This window comes from Pelodiscus sinensis, chromosome 16 (genome assembly GCF_049634645.1).
Source record: "Pelodiscus sinensis isolate JC-2024 chromosome 16, ASM4963464v1, whole genome shotgun sequence".
Taxonomy (NCBI): Eukaryota; Metazoa; Chordata; order Testudines; family Trionychidae; genus Pelodiscus; species Pelodiscus sinensis.
This window is the reverse complement of record NC_134726.1, coordinates 24,324,838-24,343,184: the sequence shown is the minus strand read 5'-3', so window position 1 is coordinate 24,343,184 and position 18,347 is coordinate 24,324,838. Positions and strand designations below refer to the sequence as shown.

The window sequence follows — 18,347 nt, the reverse complement described above, 5'->3', positions numbered from 1 at the left end:
GGTGTCATAAGGAGGAGGGAGAAAAATTGTTCTCCTTAGCCTCTGAGGATAGGACAAGAAGCAATGGGCTTAAACTGCAGCAAGGGAGGTTTAAGTTGGACATTAGGAAAAACTTTCTGTCAGGGTGGTTAAACACTGGAATAAGTTGCCTAGGGAGGCTCTGGAGATATTTAAGAGCAGGTTAGATAGATGTCTATCAGGAATGGTCTAGATGGTACTGGGTCCTGCCATGAGGGCAGGGGACTGGATTCGATGATCTCTCAAGGTCCCTTCCAGTTCTAGTGTTCTATGATTCTATGAAATTCAGTTACATTTGTTGGGCCAAATTCTCTAATGCGATCCAAAGGTCATTTTGCATTGCCCCAGTAGTGCAAAGGAGCTGGAATCTAGTTAGCTAGTAGGGATTTCCTTTGGTGCAACTAAACCCCCTACTAGCATGAAGGCAGCTCCCGCGTCTGCTACCCCTACTCTCCTGCTACTGGAGAAGAGAAAAGTGTCTTCAGAACAAGTCAGGAGATTCTCTGCCACTGGCAAAAGTTTTTAATCCCCTTAGCTCCTCTAATTCTTGCTAAGGCCAACCCTTACAATCAGGGACCCATAACCATGTTGGTCATCACTACAGAAAGGCTGTCACAGGAAGGAATCCGATCCATAGTATTCATATGACCTACAAATCACTGACATTATTAGTGTGAATATGTACCTTGTGTAACATGCTATGAATGCCTGCTTCTTCATTATATCTTTTATTAATTAAAGTTGTGGAGCTATATCTGCAAATGGCAAGCAGAAAGCTAATATTCTGGATTGGGAACAGGCAGACACATCCATAAAACTTTAAAATAACAAAGCTGAATATATTTAGTCCAAAAGAAAAATGTGTTTCCTGGCTAAAAGCCACCCGAGGAAATTTGTATGGGTAAGATCAAATCTTGCCCACCACATTTCATAGAAACAATGAAAGCAACTTAATTATACTAGCGCCACTCTAACGCAAACATAGCAGCTATTAATCCCAGTAGATATACTGCCTCCTCATTACACTGCTTGGGAAAGGCATACAGACCCACACAAAGCAGCATTGTTTTAATATCACTAACCTTTCTCATACATGCCTCTCCTGCCTCCTGCAGTTCATTATTCGTTGAGTTAAGTGCCTTGAAAAGTGCAGCAATAATTTTCTCTCTAGACTGAGGCAGGTAATTGCAGGCAGCTAATGCATCTGCAAAAATCAAAATATTTTTGTGTTCCTTGTTAATACAAAAATAAAAAATTGAAATACAAGAAGAGAAAGGACCTTTTAAAATTTTCATTAGATTTATATAACTGACAACTAGAGCTCTAACATTTTTGCCACAAGCAACCGACATCACAAGAATAAAAAAAAAAATACTGGAATCAGTATTAATAGCATTTTAAATTTATCTGAGTACTATTCAAGAAAGTCATTTCAAAAATATTTAATTTTAATCCTTAAGTAGTAAAAATCATTACTGTAAATACCTGAACTAAGGAATACTATCACTGGAAAAAACTGTCAACCAGCTTTGCTCTCTGATACATGCAATCACACTGTCTACCACAATGATCTCTGATCTTTATACACCCCAAATCATTTTTTGAATTTAAGGGCAACTTAGAAGCTATCTTGCCCTTTCCCTGAGGCCTCACCCTTTCTCCCACCCTACTCACTCCATCCCCCCTTCTCTCCATCATTCACTCTCCTCCATCCTCACTTTCACTGAGCTGGGGCAGGGATTTGGGAAGGGATGTAGGCTCTGGACTGGCACCAAGGGGTTTGCAGTGTGGGAGGAAGCTCCAGGAAGACCTTGGGGCAGAGGACTAGGGTGCAGGAGGAGATAAGAGGTGAAAGCTCTGAGCTGGGGCAGAATGTTGGGGTATAGGAGGGAGCTCTGAGCTGGGGCCAAGGTGTTGGGGTATGGGAGGGAGAATGGGGTCTTGGCTCTAAAAGAGGCCTGGGGCAGGAGCTTGGGGTGCAGGATGAGGTACAGCATGCTAGCTCCAGGAGGGTGGGTTAGGATGCAGCCTCCCAGTAGGCAGCACTTATCCCAGGTGGCTTCCAGTTAGAGGTACAGCAAAACTGCTTCTAAGGCAGGCTCCCTGCATCTCCCACCCTCACACCTTTCCCAGAAGGGGCCGATGTGCCCCTGCAGCCCCCAGACACTGTGCACTACTCCTGCCTGCAGGCACCATCTACATAGCTCCCAATGGCCACAGTTCTCTTTTGCCAGCCAAGGGAAGCTGCAGGACTGGTGTTTGCAGGCAGGAGCAGCTCACAGAAAACTGGCCTCTTCCAGAAGCAGCATGGTGCTGGAACAGGCAGGTAGCCTGCCTTAGCAGCAGTCCCACTGCACCACTGGAGAGTGCAATCAAACTAGAGAGTCTCCAGGATCAACCAGTCGATCATAATCAACCGGCTGGTGACCACTGGTATACCACAAACTATATTTACATTCTTTAACTTACTTAAGGCTGCAATTCGAAGAGGTACAAGTGATGGAAGACTTTTGTAACAGGGTAATTTCATTAAGGCAGCATCTTCAGCCTCACATAAATTCAACAGCTGAAAGTTAAAACAAAAAAAAGTTAGCCTACTGATTACTGTGAAGTCATTTTTCCAGTAGCGTGCTCAGCACAGCAATAATCCTCCTGCCACAGCTCTGCTCTCCAAATTAGCTGTCTTCAAGTTATTTTCAAATAAACAATTTTCATGAAAGAGGTTAAAAATAAGAACTCAGATGTACACAATTCTATACTTAGAATTCTGCAGGCTGACACTTTCAAGAACCTTAAATTAGGTGCTTTAATCTACTAGCTTCCTGGACTGGGATTCAGAAGAGTAGGCTTTCTTCCAGGCTCTGCCCCTTATCCTCAGGAGATGATTTTGAGCAAGTTGCTTAACCCCTCTGTGCCTCAGTTTCCTCATCTGTAAAATGGTGATAAATGATACTATCTTCCTCTGTGAACACTTTGAGATGTATTGACGAAAAGCACTATAAAAACTAAGTATTATAATAATTATGATAATTTCCCTACCTGGTTTATATGAGCCGATCTCTGCATCATTTGTTTAAATTAGGAACAAAAACTAGGTCATTACCTCACTCTTTCCAAGGAGACTACCTCTGTCAATAGACAATGTTCCATTCCCTGGATCGAGTCTGACATTCAAGGTCAGGAGGATGTAGAAATACTGCTAAATTTGTCTATAGGTCCTGGTTATGGAGGCAGAAAATCACAATGACCTGAAGCAACCTCTAGAGCCAAAGTAGACTAATGGTGTTGGAAAAATCCTTTGAGCCCAAAAAACAAAAAAAATCCATGATGGGGATGCAAGTGAGTTTTTGCAGACCCAAGAAGGGGGTTAAACTCAGGAAGCAGAAGTAAATGTTGATGCAGGTACTTTGCCCTCAAGTACAGTAGAATCTAAGGAGGTGACAGAACATTAGATCTGTGATACCTAGGGTTGCCAGGTGTCTGGTTTTGAACTGGACAGTCCAATATTTGAGCTTTCTGTTCAGGAAACAAATTGAGAAAATAACACAGATGTCCGGTATTTTCTAAATAAGATGTAATATAGATTGTGATGTAATGTCAAGCGTGTCCAATATTTTTGTTGAAACCGCGACGAGGAGTCCTGTGGCACCTGATGGTTTGTTGAAACCATCGGGCAACCCTACTGATACCTCATACGTAGGGGACAAAAAGGGTGCCACTTACTATACTTGGCTTCTTAACTTCTTCTCTTCCCTGCAGAGACACTCTGCATGCTCTTTCCTATCATAAAGAGAAAATATGGGCCGCATCTGTCTAGATGCGTCACCAGCTTGCCTCTCTATTATGCAAGTTCTATTTGATGTTGAGGACCTTACACAAGCAAAAAGTTTGTTGGGGCACTGCAGAGTAAAGAATGGAACACTGGGCAGCTAGATAATTATATTTAAACTAAAGTAAAGTACTGGGACACTGAGAAAGTCCCCAGTTTTCTGCTCTCAGTTTCAACAGAACGTTCAGTTATCTGTGTCTTTAAACTTGCAGATTTATCTCAATGGAACCCGCTTTTAAAAAATATCCAACTACACTCTAAGCAAATTATCTGGAGGTTTCTAAATTAGAATACGGTACTCAAGGCTGATCTATATACAATTTTATAACCAATTCAGTTAAAGGAGTTATTAATATAAACCAAGCCAATAAAATACTTGACAAATTAATATAACTGAATCGATGCTGGGGGGGTACATCAATTTTGTTAATTAATATAAACAATGTATGTAACCAAGGCCTGACACAGTTAAAGATTGATACTGAAAATTCACATTACACACCTACCTCACTGACTTTTAAAAACACTCAGCTCTTTCAAAGCTATTCATTTAATTTGTAGATGAACACAGACAGCCTTTCATAAGTTCACATTTCAAAGGTTATTATTCTCACTGAGAACCAGAAAGTTTATTTTTTTAAATGAATGCTGAAATTCAGCAGAAAATACTGATATCCAGAAATAACAGGGTGAGCCTCAACATACACCAAGCACAGAAATGCTGCGTGTTTATGCCCCTTGTATCTACTTATGTTGTCAGTGCTAAATACCAGTTTGAAATATTCGAATGTACAAAAAGGGAAGTACCTCTGTGTAGAAAACCTTGTGTTCCACAACATTTAGATCCATTGTAAACAGTCGGGGCTGCAGTGTTGTACAAAATGTGTTCCCTTCCATGAGCCCAATCTGGGCATTTGCAGGCTGATGTCTAAGTAAGTGCTTTTTGGGGGGAACCATGTCTTGGAGAACCTACAAAATATCATTTAGAATAGCATCTTGATTACAGGGCATACAAGCTTACATAAATGCCTATTAGCTTAGCCATAATGAGATGGATAGAAACATGAGCAATCTCACAATACCTATTTAGAAATCACTGGACTGAAAAGAATTTCTTTGAGCCAATGTCATTCATGATAGTTTGCTTAACAAGCCATTACACATTTTTAACTAAATATTTTCTTATTTTTATGGAATTAATAGCTTTTTGTCACTATTATTCAGTCAGAAAGAGTCATGATAACTGTTATATGCTTCGTATGAAAAGGCAAAGATCTATAAAAACTGTAAACATTAAAAGGCACCACTAGACGAATAACTGTCAAGATAGTAAAGGCTATAAATATATCTATATTCTTTTAAATCATTACAACTCTAAAGATATTAAAAATGTTGTCTGAAGTCAACAGAACATTCAGAGATTTTAGGATAAACGTGTTAAGTCATACAATTAGAATAATGTTAGATCCTAAAGAGTCAGAAAGTATGAAAATACTTATGTAATGGGGGATTATTTCATCAACTTCTTATTCTCACTTATCTACCCCATATCCACCTGTAACAGTCTGAATAATTGCCACTGTTAAGTGCAGTCTGTTATATGTCTAATTTAAAATAGAGAGGTCTTTTGTTGTAGGAGACCCTATGCAGACCCTTTTTATTATCTTTTAAGTGGAGGAAAAATAGGCAATCTCCTGCATGCAAACTTTGGAGAATTTAACATTGAGGCAGTGGGCACAGGCACAGCAAAGTCTATATGGACCATGTATTGAGGGTAATGTGAGATTCAATCTTCAACTTGTACCAGAAGGCTGGCATGGAACAAGGTCTACTCACAATGTGAGGAGCTAAAATTAACCAAAGTAACATAATATTACACTGATTCTGCCCTAACAGCTAAACATTATTTATATAAATCTAAGTAACAATCCAACTCTGAAATGTGCATAGACCAGTGAAACCTAATAAAGCTAGGTTGGCTTATGTAATGGGCTATACAAACCTCACTGTACAACAAGGGGTTAAGGAGCCGCTCTGGACTCAGCCAGTTCTACCCTGCCATACAGTAATTCCTCATTTAACACTATAGATGCGTTTCTGAAAATGTTCATGCTAAGCGAAAATGTGCTATGTGGGGTCAATTTTCCCATTAAAAATATTTTTCAGATGGCAGTGACAAAGTCAATTTTTTGTTAGTGCTGGGTCCTCAACGACAACATTAGATATCTAGCAACATAAGATAACTAGCAACACAAGTTGCCGCGGTTTGTTAAAACACAAAGATAAACGTGAGCGAACGAAGGAGCGCTGTGACCACACATATTCATCTGCTCATGCACACCACCACTGTTTTCACCCACTTATACCACCATGCAAAGTAGTCCACCACTTGATTATTTTCGTGTTATTTCAGGGACAGTTGTGTTATTCGAAAAACGTTCCCTAAAAAAAATCGTGCTATTGCAAAAACGTGTTAAGCGGGCACATGTTAAACGAGTAATTACTGTACTAGCAAAGTCTGGAGAAGTTAAAAGAGTAGTGGAACAGCTCACATGTAGGCAGACCAGGGAAGAAAACTGACCTTCAACCCTCAGCTCTTGAAGAAAGAGCAACTGACAGCAAAAATTTCCCCAACAGCCGCTGCTGAAGAACCCTCTCTGAGGGAAGAGACTGCCTGATCCTGGTGTCCCCCCCGTTTACTAACTCACTTTAGTTGGGTTAATTCTCCTTACTTTTTGTTTACTCTGAAAGGGGAGAGACTTTGAAGTGACCTCTCAGGAAGAGGAAGGCCACCACAGAGGTTGGGCAGCCAGCAGCAGCAAAACCCAGTAGAGAGAGAGAGTTGCTACGTCAAGCCCCACCAAAGTGCAAGCGGAAAGCTTACCCAGCTTGGTTGCCCTCTACCACATATTAGCATTAAAGGCTTTTAAAACGCACTACAATATTCTGTTTAATGATGAAATTTTAAACTATAAACTAGACCATGAAACACTGTGCAAACCTGCTATCTTCTTCCTACAGAGAGTGGCATCCCCCTTCCTTGCATATGATAGGTCAACGGGCAAATTGAACGAAAATAGCCTCAGAAGTAGGCTTCAGAGAAAGTTAGCTCAGCTACTCACTGCACCAGTAGAATAATTAGTATAAGGAAAACTACTATCATGGACTGCTACTGTAAAAATCATATGAAAAAAAAAAAATCGAGAATTAACAGTACTTTAGAGCTTGCTTCAATAGCATGTGAAAACCCTTTCAAAAAGCATTTTCAAAAACAAAAGCCTTAAGCTATTTTAAAATACTGTGGGATCTCAGTTAATCCCCTTGTGATATCCTCACCTCTTTATGTGGCTCCATAATCACAGTAACACTTTTCCCAGTGACCTGTGCAAGCACTTGCAGTGAATGCATGGCTTGCTTTCTTACAGTGGAGTTTGGAGAGGTTACTTCTCGAACCAAGTCATGTGTCACGTGATGGAAAGACTTTTCCTGTGCTGCTAGGATTTCTTCTGTTTTTTCTTCATCTTTTAAAGGAGTGGCACATCTAATCAGAAGCTGCTCTAATGTGGTCTTTGCCATAGCAACTGCTCCATTGGAAACCTAAGAAATCACAGGTTTTTTTTAGTGTTGCTGTTATCCAGATTAGCAACCTTTACAAACATATGTTCAGTTATGATTGGCTGTTTTGCAAGAAATGTAATGTTAAACACACCTTTTTAACCTTTTCCCCCTTTCATCCAAAGGCAGCAAAGTAGAATTCAATCTCAAATGAAATTCTAAAGTGAGAACACCCTAATAGCTTGGCCAGTGAGCAATTTAGGTTTCAGAAAAGGTCAAGAACTCTATTCTCTAAGCATCTTCTACTAAACAAGAACTATATTAAAGCTGATCGGTAGCAAGATATTCATTTTAGCAAGAAGTAGAGTTTAAAATGAAGAATAATATTTGTCCACTCAAATCACAGCATAAATTACTGTTACTTTGTTGATTAAATGTCTAAAGGCCAAATTTAACCTCGAAGTGAGCAAGTGCAATTCTAATAACTACACTGAAGTTGCACCCCTCACCCCCCAAAAGTCCACAGCTAAATTTAACCCAATATGCTTGAGATCTTCACTAGGTTCAAATAAAAAGACGAACACATTCAACAACTGTTACAGGTATACTAAATAGTGAAGTAATAACTCAGATTAGCAAGAGTTTATATATTTAAAATGGGAAATTGTGGAATTTCATAAACACTCTTTGAAATCATCCATACATTAAATACCTCTCCTGTGAGGTCCATCATGACAAACAGCAATGCCTTGAGGAAAGTCTGTTGGTTCTGGAGGACCCAAATTAAAGGCAGTCGTTCCATGAGGAATTTAATTGACACCACACCTCCTAGTTTAGCATACCAAGCTTGTTCATAACAGCAAGCACATAAACGCTCCACAATGTATGAAAACAAAGGAAGCTGACAAGCCTAAAATAAAAAAAATCCCTATTCATTATTTAATTCAATCAATGCATCACATTTCCAGTTTTAAAGAGTTCAAGAGTACTATTAAAACAGGCTAAAACTAAACAATTATATTACCCTTTCTTTTGAACCCAGAATAATGCTTGCAACATCGAATATCACAGCAAGAGCCACTTCCCCTATCTTGCAGAGCTCCTTCTCCTCATAGGCCATACAGATGGCTATAGCGTCAATTAGCACCAAAGGATCCATTCCTTTAGATCCATTCTCTTCACTATGAAACATGGCTGTGCTGGGCTGGCTTCCAACCTGATAACACTGCAGCAAAAAAGGGCCTACAATTTATAAAGTGGGGGGGGGAGGGGGGGCGGGAGAGAGAACAGAAAGGTTACTTCAGCATTAACAGTCTTTAAACTTAGATCTTGCTATCTTCTCTGATCAACCCATTACAAAACTAGTGGAAATTATGATTATTTACATGTAAATGGATTATAATTTTTTCAGTTTTTAAATGAAAACTTATTTGAAATGTTTTATTGTCTTTAACTTGGTTACCATATACTATAAAATATAATAGTCTTAATTATAATTTAAATACTTTGAAGAGATATATGCTTAGAGCATCTTCCCCCGCCCCTCCAATCATTTGAACTATGTAAAAAAAGATACAAACCAAGGTTTAAGTGACATTTTATATGTGGAAGATACTGCAGTACTCTTCACTATTTATTCAATTTCTTTTTTGGACTTCAAAAATTGAGAAAGACCAAAAAGGAAATGCACCCAAATACCAGCGTGGGGGGAGAGAAGGGGAAAAAGTGGAAAGCCTATCACAAAAATTTTCATTCAAGTTTACAAGTGCATTCTACATAGGTTTATATAAGTCTTCAAAAGTGTTCTGCTCCGTTATAAACTATGCACATTTCACTGTGATAGATTTTTATATATTTTAAAAATATCATTAGGTTATAACTCTGCATGGCTTACAAAACAATTTTTTTAATGAAAAATAGAAGAGAAAGTATAACCATATTCACATAGGTATCGTAACAATAATATAACTAAAACAGGCTTATATGCACCAAACTTCCATTTTATGATCATTTTTAAAAGCAAACCATATATTGCAAATGATTACATCTTCCTCTCCAGTCTGCTGAAAGTTCATGACATTTCTATTCTGCATGTACTCACCACATTGCTGAGCTACTGCCACCATTGTGTAATGGCGAATTAGGCTGGCTACAAAAGGCAGAGCACTAGGTCGCAGATCTTTGATAACTGCTGACATGAATGCTCCGGTCAATGCTTGTTCAAATGTTTTACGGGCAGGAGTATCCTGTGCTTTGTACCGATGTGAAATAATTACACTTGGTATGGACTTCTCAGTAAAGCTGAAAAGACAAAAATAAATCTATATTATAATCCTAAACTACCATGCCAACAGTTCCACCATTACCATCAAGGACTTAATTTACAATTTGTTCCTTACTTCTAACCCCCACCCCTTCATTTTGATAAAGCTAGATCAGTTCATTTAATCCATTTTAATTTTGGCAACCAGTGGCAACATGATGGATGGCTCAATTTCATCATGAACATTCAAAGCCAGTGGTTCAGAAGAGGCCACACACATTACAAATAATATGTATACAGGCATAACAGTGGAATTCAATTACAGAATGGCATTTTTGATATTTTCACACTTCTATTAAGTATGACGACATTTGATTTTGATCTTTAAGGTTTGAAATGTTATGTATCTATTAATTCACTGCCCAATAAAACCTATTTGCTGAAAAGTCCAAATAGACTTTTAGAAAAAAAAAAGTTACTTATGTCAAATCTAGAAAAATATGACACCATTATAAAAAGAATCATGCTTTTTAGCTATATTATTTGCACTGAGGGAATCAAAGTAACATATATACATCATGCGCATAAATGTGAAAAATAACCAAAATGCAATGTTGTTATTCTGAGCCATTGGTTAAAGCAGTAGAAAAATAACTGCTTAATTTAACCCCAGTTCAAGCAAGTACTTTGTCTTTCCAAGATCAACTTTATTAAAAAGTTTCATACTTCCATGGAACACTCCTGACTATCTAACTGCACTGCTTTTCCTACTCGAGCTTTTGTACAAAACACCTAATATCTGTCTATGCAATTTCAAAATACCAAAAAAAGTTTTAAGCAGCTCATAATCCAAAGGATTCCATTAGTCTGCTAAAGGAAGAAAAAAAGAAAGCAAATGTAAGAAGATTTTTGTTGGGCAACTCTGGAGAGGAACAAGGAAGGGCAATCTGGAAGGAGGGGATTTTTTCCAGGAGGTACAGAAAGTGGACATGAAAATGGGGAAGGATTGGCTTAGTATACTAATTACTAGATAGAATACTGTATGACTTTGGCCCCACTCCTATCCATCATCAGATTCAACTTCAATCGTGTAACCCTGTTGGTATGTCTACACATGCAGTGACACATGCAGTGACACAGACACAATAGGTATAAACAGGGCTCGACAAATAGTGTAATCTACTCACCCAGGGTAGATTACACCCCGGAAAAGCCGGCGCGGAGCGATCTGCGCATGCGCAGAATGATCTGCGCATGCACAGAACCGCACAGCTGGCGAGTGGGGCTCATCGCCGCTTGGTGAGCCTTAGGTATAAACAACATTGTAAATGCCGAGGCATAAGGCACAAAGAATAAAGCAGTGTCCTTCACAAATGAACCTTAGAATTAGGGAAGCCAATATGTAATCAACTACATGATTAATAAATAATCCTAGGTTTATCGGTTAATCTTATTGACTACATGCACTCCTCCCTGCCTCCGCAAGCTGCCTCTGTATCAGGCAGGAACCGGTGACCATGCTGCAATAGAGAGGTAGCAGCATGGAGGGTGAGGGAGCCAGGTGGGAAGTCAGCTTTCCAGCCAGCGTATCCGGGGGGAGAACAGGAGAGGCTTGCCGGGGATAGAGGAAGCTGTGTGGGATGCCAGTGTCTGTGGGGAGCTCGGACCCATGGACAGACAGGACTGATGCCACCCCATGCTGCTGCCTCTGTATCAGAGGCAGCAGCACAGGGTGACACTGGCTGCCAGCCCTGCCTCCAGGGATTACTGAATAATTATGTAACCACTAAAATTTGATTAATTTTAATTAATCAATCACTATCTAACATCCCTTCTTAGAACACATATCCTCCACAGCTCTAGGTGCCCAAGCTGTGACTCCCATGCCTACACTGCTGTTTTCAGAAGGCTAGTGTACTGCTGTGCCTTCCTCTCAGTCTTTTATTGTTGTGAGGGAAGGCTCTGCAAGAGGGGAGCCACAGAAGCCTTTCACTACACTGGGGAAAGGCTCTTGTAGCTCCCCATCAGCAGAACCTTTCCTCACCAGAGTCAACGTTCTGGGCAAAGGGAGGCAGGCAGCAGAAAAACATTTGGGATCAGTCAGCTCCTGAGAGTGCCAGAGCAGGGAGGACTCACCTGTACTACAAGAGTGAACAAATCTATGCCAGGCTCTAGTATACTCCCCACCATAAACACTCAGATTCAGCCATCTCTGTACTGTGTCCCAAGTGTGGTGTCCCCCCCCCCCCCCCCCAACAGAAATTGGTAGGAGGGAGAAGCAGGGAAAGGAGAATCTCTGAGTATGAGCATACAGCCATCATTTATGGTAAATAAAGCAAAATTCTGAAATTGTTCCTCAAAGGAAGGGAAGCCCATATCTTTGGTCATTTAAAAAAAATAGAATTAAGTACTAGAAAGCAAGCTGCAAGTAACTATTCAACAGAGGGCATGCACTGTATAGACTGAATTTTTCTCAAAATTAAATTAGTCTTTGGCCACTTTTTACATAAATATAAATGCTTTAAAGGATCATCATACTTGGGATGTGCAAGGAGCTGGTATAAGGCATGTTTATTATCATCAAGGCTCATCATGGCAACCAAGAAACACTTGATCACTTCCCAAGCCTGCCTCCGATAATATGGTTCTGTGTTAGCACTCTTCAAGCAGTCCAAAGCAGTCTCAATTGCCTGCAATGAAAAAAAGATGACATCAACCGAGCACTGGTTATTCATGTTGCCTTTTAATTAGGTAACTAGCTTGTCACTCAAATACTACTATTACTACTCTTGAAACCTCAAATTAAAAATGTTTTTGTATAACTTTTGTAGGGTTGAGTGAACTTGAAATTGTAAAGTTGATTCTAGTTTTGTGTAAACGGGAAGCTCTTAGTACATTGTGGCAGACCTCTGCACACATTCAAAAATGTGGATCTGCATCCACAATAAATAACTTGTACCTGATCTACTATCCACAGTTCACTTTTTATATATATATATATTTGCATCTGCACCTCCACAACAGCGAATGTAAATATAAAAATGTGTATCTGCATCTGATATGCAAAAATGGTAAACAATACAACCACATCTACAGATGCATGCATTGGCAGATTTACAGGGCTATACATCATGGCTAAAATCATGGAAGATTTATTCCTTCCTTCCCTCGCCATTCCTCATGTAAACACTATCTCTTCCCTCCACTAGTGATTACTGCACATAAATTCCCACATATTCTAGATATAAAATGCTGTGCACATGTGTGCGCAAAATTGGTTCAAAAACACTGTATTTCCGTAGATTCTCTCTTCGTAGTTGATTTGTTCCTTTTCCCAACCAATACAAAAGTTTTATATCATACATTGTAAAACCTGCCATAAACAATTGTTAATGGATGCAAATACTAGGGGTATGTCTAGACTACATGTCTCTGCTGACAGAGGCATATAAATTAGACCAGTGGTCCCCAACACGGTGCCCGCGGGCGCCATGGCGCCCATGGGGGCATTTGTGTGTGCTCGCCAAGTGCTCAGGGCTGGCCTGGCCCCGGGAACGTGGCGCATGCATGGTGCCGGAGCCGGCCCTGGGCGCATGGCGCACGGTGAGCGCCAGCCCCGGGAGTGCCGCAGATTGGCCACCCGCGCTCTGGGTGCGCGGCACATGGGGGAAGCACCGGCACTGGGCGCGCGGTGCTGAGGGTGAGGCCGCCGGCCCCGGGCATGCAGCGCTTGGAGGGGGTGCTGGCCCCGGGCGCGCAGCGCTGGGGGGGGGGGGGGGGGGAAGAGGAGCGCCGGCCCAGGGCACGCAGCGCTTGGGGGCGGTGGAGGGGGCAGGCCCAGGGCGCGCAGCGCTTGGGGGGGGGGTGCCGGCCCCGGGCGCGTGGCTATGGGGGGGCCCGCCCTCTGGCGCCCGGCGGGCGAACGGCCACGCCCCCTGGTACCCTTAAATGGTTGGGGACCACTGAATTAGACATACCGACATAGTCAATGAAGTGGGGATTTAAATATCCCCCGCTTCATTAAAATAAAAATGGCTGCCACATTGTGCCGGCTCAGCTGATTGTCGCCAGAACACGGTACTCAAGACGCGGATCAGTCGACAGGGAAAGCCATTGTCGACCGATCCAAGTCTTGATTGCCGCATTGTGCCGACAATCAGCTGAGCCGGCACAATGCAGCGGCCATTTTTATTTTAATGGAGCAGGGGATATTTAAATCCGCGCTTCATTGACTATGTCGGTATGTCTAATTTACATGTCTCAGCCGACAGAGGCATGTACTCTAGACATACTCTATTTGTTAAATGGAGATCAACCTTCCATCAAAGGAAGAGAAGAACTGTACTCAAGGTATTTGGGATATCTGAAATTGTCTCTTAAGATCAGGTCTTACATATTTTATAATTTAACCTTTACAACTGTACACACTTTATATTACATCCTTCCCTGAAAATAAAAAACCCACACCTAAATACAGGACAGACATGCATCAAATGTGACCCATGTGGAAAATACATTTGGGGGGCATGAAATAAGAAATTTCATTGCTTAACTGATTGTAAAATGAAATGCAATCATCCATGCTTAAGCAGTTAATATGAGATTAGGTAGACAAAAGTGACCTTAGAAAGCCTTTTGCTACAAAGGGATATTTTGTTTCTTTCTAAGGAAAATCATCTTTTCATCTATTGAATTAACTAGTTGCTTTATCATCTTTTAAGCAACCTTATCAAAGTCTCGATGAAAAGAGCAATGAGTTCTCTTAGACCACTGAAATGGAACTTCTCACCAGAGCACTAACAGGAAAGATGGATTTCTTACTGCTTCAGCTCATTCCAAATTTTCTAAAATTCAGCATTTACTTTCAGCACCCATTAAGAGTACTGTAAACAGTCTTGTTTCCTGATCAACTCTAGAAAGTTGACCAGTGTTCCATGTAATTGAAGATGCAGGTTGTGAAACAAAAGTCTTTAGATAACAGGCAAAAACCCACAGCATAGTATACACAGGGAGGGCATCCCATATGTGTCAACCAAACTTTGGCCATTTTCCTATCCTTACAATTTAATAGACTTTTGCTAACAAGTTGCTTGGTTTTTATGACTCTCCTTTGGGGAGAAACAGAATTCAAAATTGGCAGAGAACTAAAAAACAGTCGACTTGAATTAGTTTTACATGTAAAAACAATGGTATAAGAAGTTCAACAAATTTTCCAACTCCATAAAGACTGGATAACGCCCATTGTAGGAGAACTCTAGTGAATCTTAGGCAAATATCACCAGCTACATCTCCATAATTACTTATGACTAATAAGTCCATAGGGTTCTTCTCCTTCCCCCCACCCCATGTAATTTTATGTATTTCAAGGCAACGGAAGACACAAAGTGTCCTGAGAACACAAGAATAGATTTTGTTTGCTATTGAAGAATAGGTTTATGGACCATAAAGTAAATAATCTAGCGTGTGAACTATTTGGCCACATACAATGGTAGAAAATAAAATAATCCTTTCGTTGTTTTCCATGTGCTTGAAAAAAACATAAACCCTACTAAATGCATCAGGAATCTTTTATGCCACTTATATAATAATTTCAATAAAATATGTTTACAGACAGTAACAATTCCTCGCAAAAGCTAGGAGTACATGTTCTTGGAATTTTAATGAGGCTATTTCATAAGCAAATATTAATAATACAGAAACTTTTCTGGAAGGAAACTGAAGAGAATAAAAGGATAAGCTTACCTTTTCCATTGGAAGCTGAATAGATGCTTTACAATCTGAAAACTCTACTGTAATACTGGGTCCTTGAATTTCTGTAACTATATATTGTAGTTTCTGGGATTCCTTTAACATCTTCCGGTTACTTCCACCAAATTTACCAAGGACACGATAAGCCACATGGGAAATGCTGTCAGCAGGATTGCGTAATGTACGCCATAAAGCCTACAGAATAATTTAAATATTTACATGTGCTATATTTAGAAGTGTCACTTCTAAGTGTTAATAATTAAACTTGCACATTTCTATTTAAGATCTTTTTTCTCAATGAATAAAACTTCTTTCGAATACCATAGCAGATATTACAAGAACTTCCTCTTTTTGAAAATCAAACGTTTCCATGATGTTGTATTTAAGCAGCTCATTTTTTATGGTTCTGAAGAGTAGCACTGCATCTGTAAAGAGCTCAATTTAGGTTTCATAGCTAACACAGGAAGAGAAGAGAAGCACAATATAAAAAATACAAAAGCCCACTGAGGCTGAAGTAAATCTAGGTCAGTGTGATATTCAAAAAGGAAGCTGCATATACAAATGGCTTGAAAAGTAAATGCTCTATTCAGAGTGCAAAGTATATTAAACTTTTTCTGCATTTGACGAAGAATACCCCATTTTAGAAGAAATGGGCAAGTTTACATAGGGTGTAGCATTTCAAGATAATCCTCCATCTAAAAATATGAAAACCCTGAAGTAATCCAACCTACCTTTAAAGAAGTAAAACATGGATCAAATCTACATGCTACATAGTTTAGAAAGAGCAGATTAAACAAAAAAGTCCATTACCTAAACCATCATCTTTAGCAGGGCTCGACAAACTAAAGGATCTACTCGCCCATCGTGAGCAGATTTCAGCCACGCGCCCTGTTTACCGGCAGCGCGCACATGCGCAATGCGGTTCTTGCGCATGCACAGTGCAGGGCTGACAAGCGGCTTTCGCCGCTGTTTGTCAAGCCCTGATCTTTAGTATTTATCAATCTTTTGTATTGTATCTGCCACCTTACTAAAGAATCTCAGCTTTTGGCTTTCAAATGTTTTTTCTAAGAACAGGGAAGACCTACCAAAATGTTATGTCCTGGTTAGGGATGTTAAATTACAGTTATCAAGCTAAATCATATAGTTGATACAGTTTGTATCAGCTATATGATTAGTCAACAGGATCGCTATGCATTTTAAATGTAGTAAGAGCTGCAGAGACATAGCATCTGCGTGAACCAGCATTGCTCGGTATTTGCTTGCTCTGAGTCCTGCAGCCGCTGGTCATAGAAGACAGCCCTGTCTACCGCGAACAGGGGCTACTGCTGGAGCAGCCTCTCTTCGCAGCAGCCAGCCCCTGAATGCAGCTAGCCCTGGCCACTACACATAGGCGCTGCTTAGTGGCAGTTGCTCATGTCCGCGGGGGGGAAGAGATGGGGAGAAAGAAGGGCAGCCCCCCACTGGGACTTCTGCGGACAGAGGCTGCTTTGCAGCAGCCTTCCCATTCCCCCCCAAAACACACACACACTGCCTCTGATAGAGGCAGAGGGAGGGGGGCAGGTGGCACCCCAGAGTCAGTGCTGGGGGGAACCAGCTTGAGTTTGCTCCCCCCAGCACCAGCTCATGGAGGAAGCAAGAGGTGGGGGCACCACAGGAAGCACAGGGACAGCAGGGACGTAAGCGGGGGCCCTTGTTACATTTCAAAGACTGAAATGCCGCAGTGGAAACCTGTGCAAGTGAGGACTGCTTCAGTCCCCATTTGTGCCCATTCCCCACTGTGCCTCATGGAGATGGTGCTGGGAGTGGGGGGAAACCAGCTTTTAAGACAGCTTCCTCCAGTACCAGCTCCTGCTCCCCCCACATTGCTGTCACAGAGGCTACAAGGGGGGAGCAACTAGTGGAGTTACTACTTAAGCTTATGCTTATTGGATAGTCGACTTACATTTAGGGTTGCCAGATAGTTTCACAAAAAATACCAAACATGGTGGGAAAAAAAATTGGTCAAGGAAAACAAAAATACTGGGCTGTCCAATCCAATACTGGACACCTTACATCCCTAGTCCTGGTCTTGTTCAAATTTTAAAGTTTCATATATGCACCAAACCAGCTTGAAAGTTCTGTCTATACTTTGTACACAGACCTAATGGGAAAGGTTCTCAAAACACAGACCACTCAAATTCAGACATCCCAAATTTCAAAGCAAAGGTTTTGTGATACTTAGGTGATCAATGACCCCTACTGGTTTTAATAAAAACTACATATTTACCTGCATAAGCTCTGCTCGAACCGGCTGAATATGATCATACAGGAAGTCTGGCTGTAAATTATCCACACACAATTCAAGAGTTCTCAAACCTTGGCTAACAAGGGTCTGAGATCCATTCAAAGCTGACACCAAAGGATCCATCAACATTGGCAGATAAGGGAGAAGGGAGCTCAATCGAACTGGTACAGTGAGACAGAGTTCTACAAACAGATCTTTCATATGCTGTTTGTGCAGGCCACTTTGCAACATATTAAGTCCTGAAAAACAGTAGGGAGGTCACATATTTTTAAAAACAGACACTATAATAATATGTCTAAAACAGACAGTAATTTCCTAATCACAATCAGTGTACCTGAAGGCAGCGTTTCACAAATGCCGATCCGCGGACCAGGGCCAGGCCGTGAACCGCTGGCTAGTTGGCCACAATAGCTGTTTGTGGAGGCTCTGGGCGCTGGGGTGTATCCCAGTCCAAGCCCCCAGAGCCATCGCGAAAAGCCAGCTTCAGCTCTGGCAGCCACCCACCATGTGGTGGCTGCAGCAGCTGAAGTCAGCTGCTGTGCTCAGGGGGCTGGGGCACATATTTGGCAGACTAGCAACATTTTATCTGCATATTCATCATCTGTATACCAAATATGGAACTAAAATGTTACCAGTCCACCAAAAATTTG

General features: G+C 40.9%; 1 protein-coding gene across 4 annotated transcripts in view; it reads right to left on the bottom strand.

The window, feature by feature from the left end:
- The window catches only part of TRRAP (transformation/transcription domain associated protein), a 178,426-nt gene that overhangs the window by 119,060 nt on the left and 41,019 nt on the right, over positions 1 to 18,347 (bottom strand). For all 4 annotated transcript variants that reach the window (XM_075899522.1, XM_075899523.1, XM_075899524.1 and 1 more), the window contains exons 21-30: positions 17,680 to 17,936; positions 15,408 to 15,608; positions 12,204 to 12,355; positions 9,504 to 9,703; positions 8,427 to 8,644; positions 8,115 to 8,312; positions 7,184 to 7,444; positions 4,655 to 4,816; positions 2,488 to 2,584; positions 1,101 to 1,222 (exon numbers count right to left, since the gene is read on the bottom strand). In XM_075899522.1, coding sequence (XP_075755637.1) covers positions 1,101 to 1,222; positions 2,488 to 2,584; positions 4,655 to 4,816; positions 7,184 to 7,444; positions 8,115 to 8,312; positions 8,427 to 8,644; positions 9,504 to 9,703; positions 12,204 to 12,355; positions 15,408 to 15,608; positions 17,680 to 17,936 — 1,868 coding nt within the window. The remainder of the gene's footprint in view (positions 1 to 1,100; positions 1,223 to 2,487; positions 2,585 to 4,654; positions 4,817 to 7,183; positions 7,445 to 8,114; positions 8,313 to 8,426; positions 8,645 to 9,503; positions 9,704 to 12,203; positions 12,356 to 15,407; positions 15,609 to 17,679; positions 17,937 to 18,347) is intronic.